General features: G+C 44.0%; 1 protein-coding gene across 2 annotated transcripts in view; it reads left to right on the forward strand.

Annotated features, from left to right (window-relative positions):
• Nucleotides 1-14246, forward strand: part of LOC148505529 (NXPE family member 1-like) — a 46886-nt gene that overhangs the window by 20327 nt on the left and 12313 nt on the right. For both annotated transcript variants that reach the window (XM_088448087.1, XM_088448086.1), the window contains 2 exons: nt 11891-12615; nt 12724-12782. In XM_088448087.1, the coding sequence (XP_088304213.1) occupies nt 11891-12615; nt 12724-12782 (784 nt within the window). The remainder of the gene's footprint in view (nt 1-11890; nt 12616-12723; nt 12783-14246) is intronic.

Raw genomic sequence — 14246 nt, forward strand, 5'->3', positions numbered from 1 at the left:
ATGCGATAGTATGCTAATCCATAGCAATCGCAATGGCGCCGCAGCAGTACATAAGGACGACCGCTTCACCTACAAGCATATCTGTAATGGTTAGCAAGACTGTGAAAACATCGGTACAATCGTGTACCATCGGACCCATATACTTTACACAGTTAAGGAAGGTCAGACCTCACTCAGCAATTGCTCACTTCAGCGCACGCTATGAGGCCTTAGGCTGCGTATGGTATCGCAGTGGTTAATTTACAGTATGCATGCCCATGCAACAGTGTTGAAACGCACTGGTATGATAGCGTTCGCCCAACCACCCCCCAGTCACCACTCACAATCGGCACTTCCGTAGGTTTACTTCATCCCCAGTTGGAGTAAACTTCTTTAATCATACGAAGACAATCATGCAGGAGAGGGATCTTATGATCCTTCTCCCGCAGCCTCCTGCAGGAGCCCGGATCTGACATGGGTCAGTGTCAGATTCCCCCCAGAGGGGTCTTCCAAAAATATGAAAGACTCCTTCAGTTTAGTACATAGCGGGGATATTTTCATGTTAATAACCGTTGCAGTGCTGCTTTTATTAATACATAGGGCATTTTAATGATCCAGTACACAGACTCATTGTGTGGTGTCCAAAAGCTTTAGTTTCACTTTTAGACACCTCACAGTGAGATTATTATTGATTTTACATTCTTATTTTATTATGATGTCTTATTTTTATATATTAGAAGAGCAGGTTCAGTTTTCAGAAAACCGAACCCACCCGAATTGTACATATTTAACTGAACGCGAATCCCGGCTTGGGTCTTCCCATATGACTCGGATCCCAAAACGAGGCGTCGGATCTCACATGTTTTGGATTGCATATAAAAGTCCCTCCCATGTGTTTGGCCCCATTACACGCTGGAGATCCGATGGGGGAGGTAGTGTAGGAATGGTTCTTGGTGAAAGAAAGAAGGCAAGCTTAGTTAGTTATCTTAGGAGGGGTTTGGTATGATATCCCGGCTGTCGGGATGCCGCTAATCAGAATACTGACAGTGGCATCTCAACAGCCACTGATTATTTTGCTACCCCCTCCCTAACCCCTACCCTAACCCACCTTTCTCAGTGCCTAACCCTAACCCTCCCCCTCTAGTGCCTAAACCTAACCTCCCACTCTCCATACCCTAAACCTAACACTCCCTCCCCGGTGCCTAACCCTAACCTCCCCCCTAGTGCCTTAACTTAATCTACACACACCCTAATCCTAACCCTCCCTCCCCAGGGTTTAACCCTTACCTCCCCCTTAGTGCCTTAACTTAATCTCCCCACACCCTAATCCTAACCCTCCCCCTAGTGCCTAATCCTAACCCTGCTACCTAACGCTACCCTTTTCCTGCACCCCGATACTTACCTTCACGATGCCGACAGTAGGGAAACTGGTGCTGGAATCCCAAACTGCCGGGATTTCGGTGCCGGCATTAAGACCGTCGGCATCCCGCATGCCGAGATGCCGACTACATCCCCTTAGTAGTACTTAGCAGCAGTGCAAATTCATGCAGGGGCTCTGTGTCTGTGTAAAGTGGACTCAGGGAGGGAGCTGTGTTCAAGGCTTAATCGGGCACTTTGTGTCACACTGTCTATAGAAAAAGAAAGCTATGAACTGTATGTGGATGTCTCTTGTTTAAAAAAAATCTAGAAAAAAGCCATCTACTGTTTGTGGTGGTCATTGGTGGTCACTTGTTTACAAAAACCTAGAAAAAAAATGTTTTTGTTTTATTTTATTTTAAACTTCTGTGTGTTTACTGTGAACTTCAGACAGGGCAGGCTCCTCGAACAACACTAACACTCAATAGGTTCAGCGTCACTGCCTTGATATCTGCACAGTGCATCGCAGTTGGTGGGGAGGTTTTTTTGAAAAAAAACTCTGTTTAAATTTGTGTGTGTTTAGTGTACATCAGACAGGCCCATGATACAACACTAACTCATAGTAGGTTCAGGGCCACTGCCTTAATATCTTCACAGTGAGTTGACATGGATCATGACGATCAATCGATAGAACAGAAGGAGCAGCAACCAAGTACTAGCGCTGCTGCTGCCACCATTCATGACTATACTAATTTTTCACTGTCATCTACTAAAGCCGGTGCTCCACTTTGGCAGTCCCTGTCAAGTGCTTGGTTTGTTAAACTGTGCATGTCCTTTTTAATATAATCAAAACCCAAAGTTCAGTCCAAAAGTATTTACTGTACTCAGCAAATTGTGCAGGGGGTCATCAGCATCAGCCAAGAACAGAAGCATATCATCCGCGTACAAAGCTACAGTATAGAATCCACCATAGCGCCCACTTACTTAAAATCTTTACTAATTTCCAGCACATATTTAACCAGAAATAATTTGGTGCCTCACACCTCTTAATTTCAATTAATCAGTCTATTAATCACGCAATCAATCATTTATTCTAGTATTCTACTTAAGTGTGGAGGTGGGTGGCATGGGAGTAGTGCAAAATCCCTGCTGCTGTGCAGGTCTGCCACCCATTCGCACAGTCAGAACTGCAGATGGGTGCAGACAAAAACAGGATGACCTCCACTGGGGACAGTGGATGGTCATCATTGGCACTCTTAGCTTCAGACTGGTTACACCTACATACCATGCACAGGGTGTAACCCAGATTGAAACACCAGAGGTGAGAGGTAGGAACTGCCTACGACAGTCCCCTTGATGGATGGATATTTGAATTAATCAAAATCAATCATTTTGGTTATCTTCATTTGGGTAAGGGTGTGCTGTAGGGGCTGTATTTTTTTAATTTATTGGTGGGGATTGGTACATTTTGGAATATTTGCAGCTCTGCATTGCAGCTGTTCATTTTCCTGGCTTATTAAGCCTTGCCAGGAATCCTAGGCTTTTAAAGTTGGATTCTTTTTTGGTTAAAAAATATGCTGCAGATTAGTAATAGCTTAGAGAAATAATAAGAAATAAAAATGTTGGTCTATGCAAAAAAGATCATTCCCAATGCCCACAATGATAAATTAAAATGTTTGGAATGAAACGATTAAATTAAATTAACTTACATATCAATCCTTCCTTCCTGTACCTGCCTTCCACTACATACATACTCCACCTCCCTCAGGCCTCTGATATAGTTCTTGAACAATAAAAATATTCTTAGTTTCAACTCAGTGACACCCAGTTTCCTAGATGTGCCATGTTTGAAGTTGAACTGCCACATGTTTGTGCTGCCCACTGCTGTCGCTTAGCTTAGTCAGCCAGCTAGCTTAGTGCAACCTTTTGGCCTAAACTGGATGAAAACAATATTGTGAGTTGTGCGGTGGTCAAAATTGCCTGGAAATGACTGGAAATTAATGTTATTGAGGTTAATAATACTTTAGGAACAAAATAAGCCCAAATTATGTGATTTTAACTATTTATACATTTTTTAAAAAAATACAGATCAAAAAGGTAAAACCAAAACACGATGATGAATTAGAGCCAAAACCAAAACATGGGGGTCTGTGCACATCTCTAATTTTTATTTTCATTTCTTATGGTTCTGTATGTTATTTTAGTTAATTGCTCTTCTTAATATTATTATACTGTCTAGTTCTTGGTGTTTGCTATTTTTATCTTCTGATACTGATTATGGGCCTGATTCAGAAGTGTACACTATTGCTGCCGCAGCTTCGATCTTCGCTGCTGTGGATGAGCGAAAATATGCTAATGCAACAGCCGTAGAAACTTGTATTGAGGAGGTGTCTAGCTGAATAGGTATAATACATAACAAAGGGGAGATGTATCAAGCCTTCTAAAATGTGGAAAAGTTGTCTTAGCAACCAATCAGCTTCTACTAGTTATCAACCTATCATTTTATATAATGTACCTATCTTTTTATAGAATGTACAATACAAAACTAATAGGGTGCGCTGTCAAACAGCAGCTGGTATGAGGGTTGTCAATCCTCCAAATCAGAAATAAATAGTAAGTATATATACCAGCGCTAGCTGAAAGTCATATGTGATTGTAAGTCAATTATATGCCAGCGATAGCTAACATGACATTCAAATCTATTATATTTCTGTCATAATGGTGGTGACAGAGTCTCATTGAACCCGAGCCATGACCGAAAGATGTGTCACAGTGCACATCAGTCAGTAGCTCGCATCCTGAGAGACACTGACCTCACCATATTTTAAGTGACCTATTTTTTCTATAAATGACCAGATGGTTAGCAGGAAGTATATCGCACAATATATTATCCTGTTTAAGTATCTTATAATTATGAGATACGATGGTTTTAATTTCATTTGCACATTTATTGAATTTACATATAAATGCTCGTTCGCTGGCATTCTCACTTTCTCCCTTATGTTGTGGCGTATGGTTTTTTAATATTATTCAAACGTTTATATCTGTCCATATTATATACCTCTCTATATTATATACCTCTGCTAAATCTCCATTTTTCCTTCCCTCAATTATATCCTTTTATCAATACAAAAAATACACCTTCTTCCACTGTACTTTTACTTGATTCTCTGCAAATCTCCTGCACTTTCTTTTACATATATACTCTATTCCTACATCTACATTGCCTCCCCAAACTCTACCCAGCCACACCACGACCATGTTTTCATCCAATTCCTCCTCCACTCAGTGTATACCCGATCCACTGCTTTGCCCCCTTCTTCCACCTTTATCATTTCCCCCTTATCTCCTCCACCGCCTCCTTCCTTTATCTCCCCTCCTCTGTCTGCCTTCCTCCCTCTCCTCTCCCATTACTCCACATTTGTTCTCTTCTACCCCATCTGGGTCCTACTACCCCACCGCTAATCCGTCCTCCAAGCCTCCTCTCCATGCCATGCCACCCCACCTCCACCCACATCTCATTAAACACCCTCCCTGCCCACCTCCTTCAGGTTCTCTTCCCAACACTGGTGCCCGCACAATCTCTCCACTACATTAATTTCGATCACCCAAATTAATCTCACCTTCTCGTCACAGCAACCCTGATAATCTTATTCACATCTCTCCCATTAACACTGTTCCTCTATCTTGTGCCCTCTGGAATGCCAGATCAGTCTGTAATAAACTGGTTCCCACCCATGACCTTTTCATTTCCAAAAACTTGCATCTCCTAGCCATTACTGAAACCTGGATTTCATCCTCTGACACCACTTCCCCTGCAGCTCTCTCTTCTGGGGGCCTCTCACACCCCTCGCCCCAGGGGTTGCCATGGTGGTGGTGTGGGGGTCCTTCTATCCCCAGGTTACTCCTACCAACTCCTACCCTCTGAACCATCTCTTACATTCTCTACATTTGAGGTTCATGCTATTCACCTCTTCCAACCAGTACACCTGCGAGTAGCTGTCATTTACCGTCCCCCTGGCCCTCACTCTAAGTTCCTTGACAACTTTGCTTCCTGGCTCCCTCACTTTCTCTCCTCTGACCTCCCCTCCATTATCCTTGGTGACTTCAATATTCCAATTGATATCCCTCACATCTTCATTTGGTCTCTCACAATGGACCTCCTCACACTCACATGTGAGTGGGCACTCACTTGATTTAGTCTTCACTCACCGCTGTAATATTTCTAATTTTTACAACTCCCCATTCCCTCTCTCTGATCATCACCTTCTCTCTTTTAACCTCTCTCTCTCCCTCCTCTCCTCTACCTCCAAAGGCCTCCATCACTAAGCGGAACATGAGGCTATCAATGCTGTTTCTCTATCTTCCCTGCTTGACTCTCTTCTCTCACCTATCCTCTCTCTCTCCTGCCCTGAACAAGCTGCTTCCCTATACAATGCCTCCCTTACTTCTGCTCTGGACTCTGTTGCACCGGCAATCACTACTCACTCTCGCAGATGCACACTACAACCCTGGCATTCCAAATGCACCAGATATCTGCAAAAGTGTTCAAGAACTGCCGAGTGACAGTGGAGATCACGCTCTAAGGCAGATTTTCTCCACTTCAAATTTAAGCTCTCATCCTATAGTGTTGCCCTTTCCCTATCTAAACAGTCCTATTTCAAAAACCTCATTTCCTCCCAGTCCTCAAATCCCCAGCATCAGGAAGTCATGGCTCTCATCCGGTCCTCCCCCCTTTCTACCTCCCCCCTTGACCCTATCCCTTCACGTCTCCTCCGCTACCTCTCTCCTTGTGCCTGTTCCCATCTTGCCCACCTCCTCAATCTCTCCCTCTCATCTGGCACTGTCCCTTCTGCATTCAAACATGCGATAGTCTCCCCCATTCTTAAAAAACCTACCCTTGATCCCAACACTCTCTCCAACTACCGTCCCATCTCTCTCCTCCCTTTTGCCTCCAAGATCCTTGAGCCTGTTGTTTACAAACGCCTTACCACCTTTCTTTCCTCTCACTCCCTCCTTGATCCTTTTCAGTCTGGCTTCCGTTCTCTCCAATCCACTGAAACTGCCCTCACAAAAGTCAGCAATGACCTCCTTGCTGTCAAATCCAAGGGCCACTACTCTCTGCTTATTCTCCTTGACCTCTCTGCTGCCTTCGACACTGTTGACCACCCTCTCCTGCTGCAAATCCTTCACTCCCTTGGTTTACGTGACACTGCTCTCTCCTGGCTGTCATCCTACCTCTCAGACCGGTCCTTCTCTGTCTCTTCTCATGACTCCTCTTCCCCACCACAGCCTCTTACAGTAGGTGTTCTCCAAGGTTCCGTTCTTGGACCTCTACCATTCTTCCTCTATACATCCTCTCTAGGTGAACTCATCAGCTCATTTGACCTCCATTATCATCTCTATGCTGATGATACTCAGATCTACCTTTCCTCCCCTGACCTCTCCCCCTCTCTCCTCACTCATATCTCCAACTGTCTTTCTGCTATTTCTTCCTGGATGTCCCAGCGATTTCTTAAACTTAATATGTCTAAGACTGAGCTGATCATTTTTCCACCCTCCAACATAACCTCACTTCCCACTATTTCTTTAACAATTGATGGCACAACTATCTCTTCTAGCCCCAAAGTGCGCTGTCTTGGCGTTATCCTGGACTCCTCCCTCTCCTACAAATCACATGTCCAGAGCCTCTCACAGTCCTGTCGCTTCCATCTCAAAAATATTTCCAAGATTAGACCCTTTCTCACCCAGGATGCCACCAAAACCCTCATACACTCACTGGTCATATCCAGATTGGACTACTGTAACCTTCTCCTATCTGGCCTCCCCAACTCCCATCTCTCACCTCTCCAGTCTGTCCTCAATGCTGCTGCTCGACTCATCTTCCTCTCCAAATGCTCTACATCTGCCTCCCCTCTCCTACAAGCCCTCCACTGGCTCCCCTTCCCTTTTAGAACCCAATTCAAGATTCTCACACTTGCTTACAAAGCCCTCACCCATTCCTCTCCCATTTACATCTCTGACCTCATCTCCCTCCACTCTCCTGGCCGCCCCCTTCGATCAACCAATGCACACCGCCTCTCATTCCAACTGATTTCTTCCTCCCACTCCCGCCTCCAAGATTTTGCCCGTGCTGCTCCCGACCTTTGGAACTCTCTCCCTCTCCCTATCAGACTCTCCTCCTCTTTACAATCCTTCAAATGGGCTCTCAAGACCCACTACTTCATCAAAGCCTTCCAGCTCCCATCCTAACTTGCTGCAACATGCTCCTTCCTCCGTTTAACCCATCTGTGTCACACCTGTTTGTCTGCCCCTACCCTTTAGAATGTAAGCTCTTACGAGCAGGGCCTCTACCCTCTTGTGCTTCTCCTTACTTTACTTTTGCCTACTTCTTACCCCCCTCCAGGGCACCTAACACTTGGTTGCTTACGCTCTGTTGCATATCTAGGTGTTATGGTCACTTATGTATCAATGTATATTATCCATGTCCTTGTCCTATTTTGTACTGTAAGTCAGTTGTCAAATTATTTGTTTATGTACTTTGTAAGGCGCTGCAGAACACTTGTGGCGCCATATAAATAAAGGATAATAATAATAATAATAATATAAGTCTCTGTTAATAGTTTTTCCGGATATTCTCAGCCTTTAAATGATTCCAGTAGTTTAAAGGGTATGCGGGCAGGAAGCCGGTGGCCGGCTTCCCGACTGTTAAATCCCGGCATGTGACTAATGATAGGTGTCGAAATCCAGACGCCTATCATTCTCTCCACGCCGAAATCCTGATGCCCGGCATACCAAACGAAGGTAAGTCGGGCGTCGGGAGCGGATAGTCGCGGGGGAGAGGGTTAGGTTTAGGGGCTCCCGGGGGGAGGTTAGGGTTAGTCACCCCCCTGGGAGGGTTAGGTTTAGGGTGCAGGGAGGGGGGGTTAGGTTTAGGCACCCCTGGGGGGAGGTTAAGGTTAGGCACTAGGGGGGAGGTTAGGGTTAGGCGCCCCTAAGGGAGGGTTAGGGTTAGAGGGGGGAAAAGGTTAGAGATAGCTTAAATACTTACCCTTTCAGGATCTTCATTCATTCATATGGCTTTAGTCCATACCGATTCTGTTCAAAGGCTTGTGTGGAGAACATATCCAAACCAGTACAATTATGCCTCATTCTCATAAATTGCCCCTTTGGAATATTAGATTTCCAGGGTATATGGTGTGCACTTTGATCATGTAAATAAGAGTTTGTATTGACACAGTTGGGACAAGGGAAAAACAGTAAGATTAAAAATGCAGTTTACAAAAAACAAAAGGAGTTTTCTCTTATAAAAACCAGAATAGGCACTATTTGAAAGAAAACGGACAATCAACATAGGCATTAATTCAACATACCTCTGGTGGTCACACTCCCTCCAAGTCAACACATTTCGGTTCAAGCAGGAATTTCAAGAAGTGAAGAGTGTGAAGGAAATTATAATTATACCAGACTCTACCAATCCCATGGTGACAGGTTGTGACATCATTAATTAATTAATATTATATAAGCTATAATACATCAAATATGAGTACTTCAATAGTTAAAAAATGCTTAATTCCAACATAATGAAGCTATGACAGATTAGATCCCAATTAAAAGTCTACAGTTTCATAAAACAACAATAACTGAGCAAGAACAATACTGGAAGTGACGTGTGTTCCACGACAGAACCCAGAAGTCACTGGTAGTAATATTACTACTGATGTATATGGGCTGTAGATGAATATGATGTGGGCTCCTAATGGCTGTTTAAGACAGAGGAATGGACACCATAAACTCCAGCTATCTGTATTGCCTGGAACCGGCGCTAAACTAGGGACGGCCATCGACCATCGATTATTTGAAATCATCGATGGTTTTTGCCTGATGTTGACTATTTTCACCATCAATGGCTAAGAGCCAATGGTTCATAGCCATCTATGAACGAGTGTGAGCCAATGTTTTTATATATATATTACATTAGAAACATATATAAACCATAACAAGCATATATAATTAACAAACATATGTATAAGTATACAGATGTTACCATAAATGTATGAACATTTTGAAATTAGCAAAAGTAGCATAAATGATGTAAAGAAGAATGGGTGCTGCAACCAATTTTGTAGGTTTATCATGGTGTCCATAGTGCCCAGACAACAACTTCTGGTAAATGTCTGAAACAAAGTAAAAATAAAATCTTGTTTAACATAAAATAGCAGAAACAAATATACAAAAACGCAAAATAATAATGCACAATAAATTGAAAAAGAATCACAAAAACCACTTTCACTCGAAATCTTTGCTTAACCCATTTGGAGTCAAGGTTTTAAGGGTATATAAGTAAATATACTGTTCATCTAGGCCAGTGGTTCTCAAACTCTGTCCTCAGGACCCCACACAGTTCACTTTTTGTAGGTCACCCAGCAGGTGCACAGGTGTATTCATTACTCACTGACACATTTTAAAAGATCTACAGGTGCAGCTAACTATTTCACTAGTAATTATGTGAGGAGACCTGCAAAATATGCACTGTTTGGGGTCCTGAGGACCGAGTGAGAACCTGTGATCTAGGCCTTAGCCAGAAGAATGGATGTATCTTTATATCTCTTATTACCCTTAATGGCCCTAATACCATAGTAGCCCACTATCTCACTATGGGATCAGTTATATACTTCCTTAAAGTGGAGTGATAGTGCATGTGTGTGTCAAGACCTTTATATATTGTGAAGATGTTCTCCCATGCGCACTTTTGGAGTTCTTGGTGTTCATCCATTGTATAACTTATTACACGAACATTTGAAGCTATAAATACAATTTTTAGTGTTACAGGTAATGAAATCTTTGATATTGACCATAGTGTCGTTGATATTGACAATCTCAATTTTATTGGATTCATCACCTTTAATATTACGGCACCCTTGACAGAGGCCTTATCAATAATATTCTTTGGATTTAATTCCATATTAATTAACATTAGATGGAAAAGCACAACTCACTAAATTATTCCTTAAATTGGGGGCTTTACAATAGATGTGGACCGGTCTGTTTGACAGGGTCTTTCTTAAGGGTATACCGACAGCCGGCAGCCGACAGCCCGCTTCCCGACAGCCGGCTTCCCGACTGTCATATCCCGGCGAGGGTGAAATGCCGGGTGTCTATATCTAGACGCCTGTCATTTCCCCGACGCCGGGAGACAGGCGCCCGGCATCCCGATCGTAGGGATGCCGGGCACCGTGAGCAGACAGCCGCAGGGGGGGAGGGTTAGGTTTAGGGCACCCGGGGGGGACTTAGGGTTAGACACCCCCCCGGGAGGGTTAGTGTTAGGCTAGGGGGAGGGAGAGTTTGGATTAGGCACCCCCGGGGGGGATTTAGGGTCAGGCACCCCCTAGGGACTTAGGTTTATGCAGCGAGGAAGGGAGGGGTTAGGGATAGTCACTTAGAGGGGGGATTAGGGTTAGGCACTTGGGGGGGAGGTTAGGGATAGGCACCCCTAAGGAGGGTTAGGGTTAGGGGGTTAGGTTAGGTTAGTTTATACTTACCTTAGCAACGATCGGGATTTTCAGCGCTGTCGGATTTCCGCTGCCGGGAACTCTGCTTTTGTCGGCCAGGCGCTGCCGGGCAGAGCCGTAACTTGACTTTTTGGTGCCCTGTGCCAGAAAGAGCATTGGCGCCCCCCTCATTTTTCAAAGGGATATAATGCACCCAAAAAAGGAGAATGGCTTCATGGGGAAGGGCCAGGAAAGAGATAGGGGAGGCCAGGAGATGCTGGGGATGAAATAAGAGGAAGCTACAAGTGAGAATGATAATAAACAGAAATATGACAGGCCCAAACAGCGCCCCCTGACCTCTGGTGCCCTGTGCAATGGCACCGGCCGCACTACCCTAGTTACGGCCCTGCTGCCGGGAATCAAACCGGCGGTATTTCATACCTATTCCTTCTTAAGTAGACTCCAATGCTTTTTCATAATTTTTTCAATATCCTTATATTGCTTTGTATAATCAGTAATAAACGCCTATTGATATCTTAGATCCTGCCTATCCATATGTGCAATAGATGTAATTGCCTCACTTATTTTTTTATTATCGTAACCACACGCTAAAAAAAATTTTCCCATTTCACTAGCTTGGCTATGAAAACAGATTCTTCTGTGCAATTCCTTTTATAGTCACTTAAATTGACTACTTGATATAGAGTTAATCCAGCTGTCATGATGACAACCCTAATGTACATTCCGGAATCAGTGGGTTTTATATAGTTCTTAGTCTGAAAAAAAATAAAATATATATATATATATATATATATATATATATATATATATATTAAAGAAAAAATCCATAAACGGAGGCACTCGTGAGACTGAGTAATTGAGATAAAAGTCCTTTAATCCTACGTTTCGGGACTACACTCCCGTCGTCAGGGACATACAGCAGGACATGGTTTTACTAAGCCGTATTGAAAGTATATCACATAAGGGCTGCAATTGTATAAAAGGTGATTGTATTCATGGTAAAGAACTGCATGTACTAAATGTCTTGCATTTTTATATTGCAGGATTCTCTGAGACATTTTCCTGGAGATGGCATTGTGCCAGTCAAAGTAAATAATACTGTTCAGGAGGTTAAAGTGATGACACCAACAAAGAGCAATCTGCAATCTCAGATTGATGCCTTATTCAACAAAATGCAAAATCTCATCCCCAATGTCACATTTACTCAGTTTGACAGAAGCACAAGTGGGAGAAACAGTAAGGCTTTCATAGTAAATGCCAGGAAACAGTATTGTGTTGGAGAGGACTTTGTGGTACAGCTCGACATGTACGATTACTTGGGCTTTAGGAAGACTTACGGAGGAGACTTCATTAGGCCAAGATTATTCTCTCCAGAACTCGGAGCTTCTATGTCCGGAAGGGTGGAAGACTTCAACAATGGGTCATACCATGTTCACTTTCCTTTGTACTGGGCGGGCAAAGCCAAAGTCTCTTCTCTGTTGTGGCACCCCAGCGAAGGAATCGCAGCTCTCTGGAGATCGAGACATTCTAGCTTGGGTGTTATTGGTTTCCAGGGGAAATATGTAAGCCTTGGTAAGGAAGTCATCACTACCTGTAGCTTTCAGCTGAAAACAAAGGAGGAGGTCTGTGAGTACAAAGATGAAGTTTATGAAGAGGTCTTCTACTGTATCAAACCTCCCAACCTCCCATGCGACTGTTTAAAAGACATGAGAGCGGTGGATCTCCACGCATCATTTCTTACTCCTGGAGAAAGGCAACTATTCCAAGGGTAAAAGTAAAGAAAACATTTAAGGAAATATTGTTTAGAACTATGTCTTGGTTCTGGCTTATTTTGTTTGTCACATAATTATAACAGGCTTCTTACCCTTTCTTTAAGGTCAAATGTTGGTGTGGAGATTGCCCAAAATGTGGAGATAATGGTTACAAATTGTGGAAGTAAGTTGAGCATATGTGCTATCTTATTGTGTTATAGATAGATATGAGATAGATTAGATGGTGAATCTCAACTCTCTAGGGATTCTGGGATCTAATGTTACCACTCTGGGAAGTTTTCATCCAAATCCACCCAGTAGAAGGCTCAGAACAGGCTATGCTGCCCAGCATACACCAACGTGAGGTCCCTCCGGGACCCTAACCCCCCTAAAACCTGACCAGAATCCAACGGGACCACCTCACTTTGGTTTCATCCCAATCGATGCAGGGGTGTATCTTCAAGTTATTACGTTTTATTTAGGGATGAGCGGGTTTGGATTTCTGATATCCGAACACCCCCGAGCCCCCCCGATCCGAGGCGGATCCGAGTCAGGTTCGAGTTTTCCCGCCTGGCTCGGATCTGAAATTGAGGCAAAATGTCATCATCACGCTGTCGTATTCTCGCGGATTTTGGATTCTATAAAAGATCCCAGGATCGGCGCCATTTTTCACTCCAGCTGTGGACAGTGAAGAGGGAGGGTGGGAGTTTGCTGTGCTGGTGCTGCTATTGTCCATAGGGGCTGTGTCCACTCCAAAGTCCATAGGGGCTGGCTGGGCTGTGTTGTGCAGTGTCCCATAAAGGCTATAGTCCTAAAGGGGTGCTGTAGTGTTGTCCAGGGGGTGCTCTGTCCATCAGGGGTGCTCCCCCCAAGTGTAAAATTAAATAATTTTTTTTTCTGTTTGTGTGCGCATTAGCCGCATGTGCATCACCAAAGAAGCGATCGCCTGTGTCATAAGTAAAGGGCCGCCTGGCTTATCAAAGGGTAGTGTATCCCCCAAAGTGCCTGAAAAAAAAAATCTGTGTTTGGGACTTGTGTGCGCTGTAGCCGCACATGCATCAACAAAGTAGTATCCAAGCGTGTGCCTGTGTCATAAGTTAAGGGCCGGCTGGCTCATCTAGTGAAGGGTGGTGTAACCCCCAAAGTGCCGGAAAAAAAAACAATTTTTTTTCTGTGTTTGTCACTTGTGTGCCCTGTAGCCGCACGTACATCAACAAAGTAGCGCCAAGCGTGTGCCTGTGTCATAAGTCAAGGGCCGCCTGGCTCGTCTATTCAAGGGTGGTGTAACCCCCAAAGTGCTCCAAAAAAAAGCACTTTGTTAAAGTGTGCATGTCCTGTTTATACAACATAAGGGTGGGTGGTAGCCTGACGGAAAGGATGGCAGCGGATGCAGGAGCGGGGATTAAGGTAAGTTTTTTTTTTTTTGTACAAGCGGCACTACAGGGGCATTATATGGGGGCACTACTACAGGGGCATTATATGGGGGCACTACTACAGGGGCAATATATGGGGGCACTACCACAGGGGCACTATATGGGGCACTACTACAGGGGCATTATATGGGGCACTACTACAGGGGCATAACTATGGGGCACTACTAAAGGGGCATTATATGGGGGCACTACTACAGGGGCATTATATGGGGGCA

This window comes from Taudactylus pleione, unplaced genomic scaffold (genome assembly GCF_031769625.1).
Source record: "Taudactylus pleione unplaced genomic scaffold, aTauple2 ptg000451l, whole genome shotgun sequence".
In the NCBI taxonomy this organism is placed as follows: domain Eukaryota; kingdom Metazoa; phylum Chordata; class Amphibia; order Anura; family Myobatrachidae; genus Taudactylus; species Taudactylus pleione.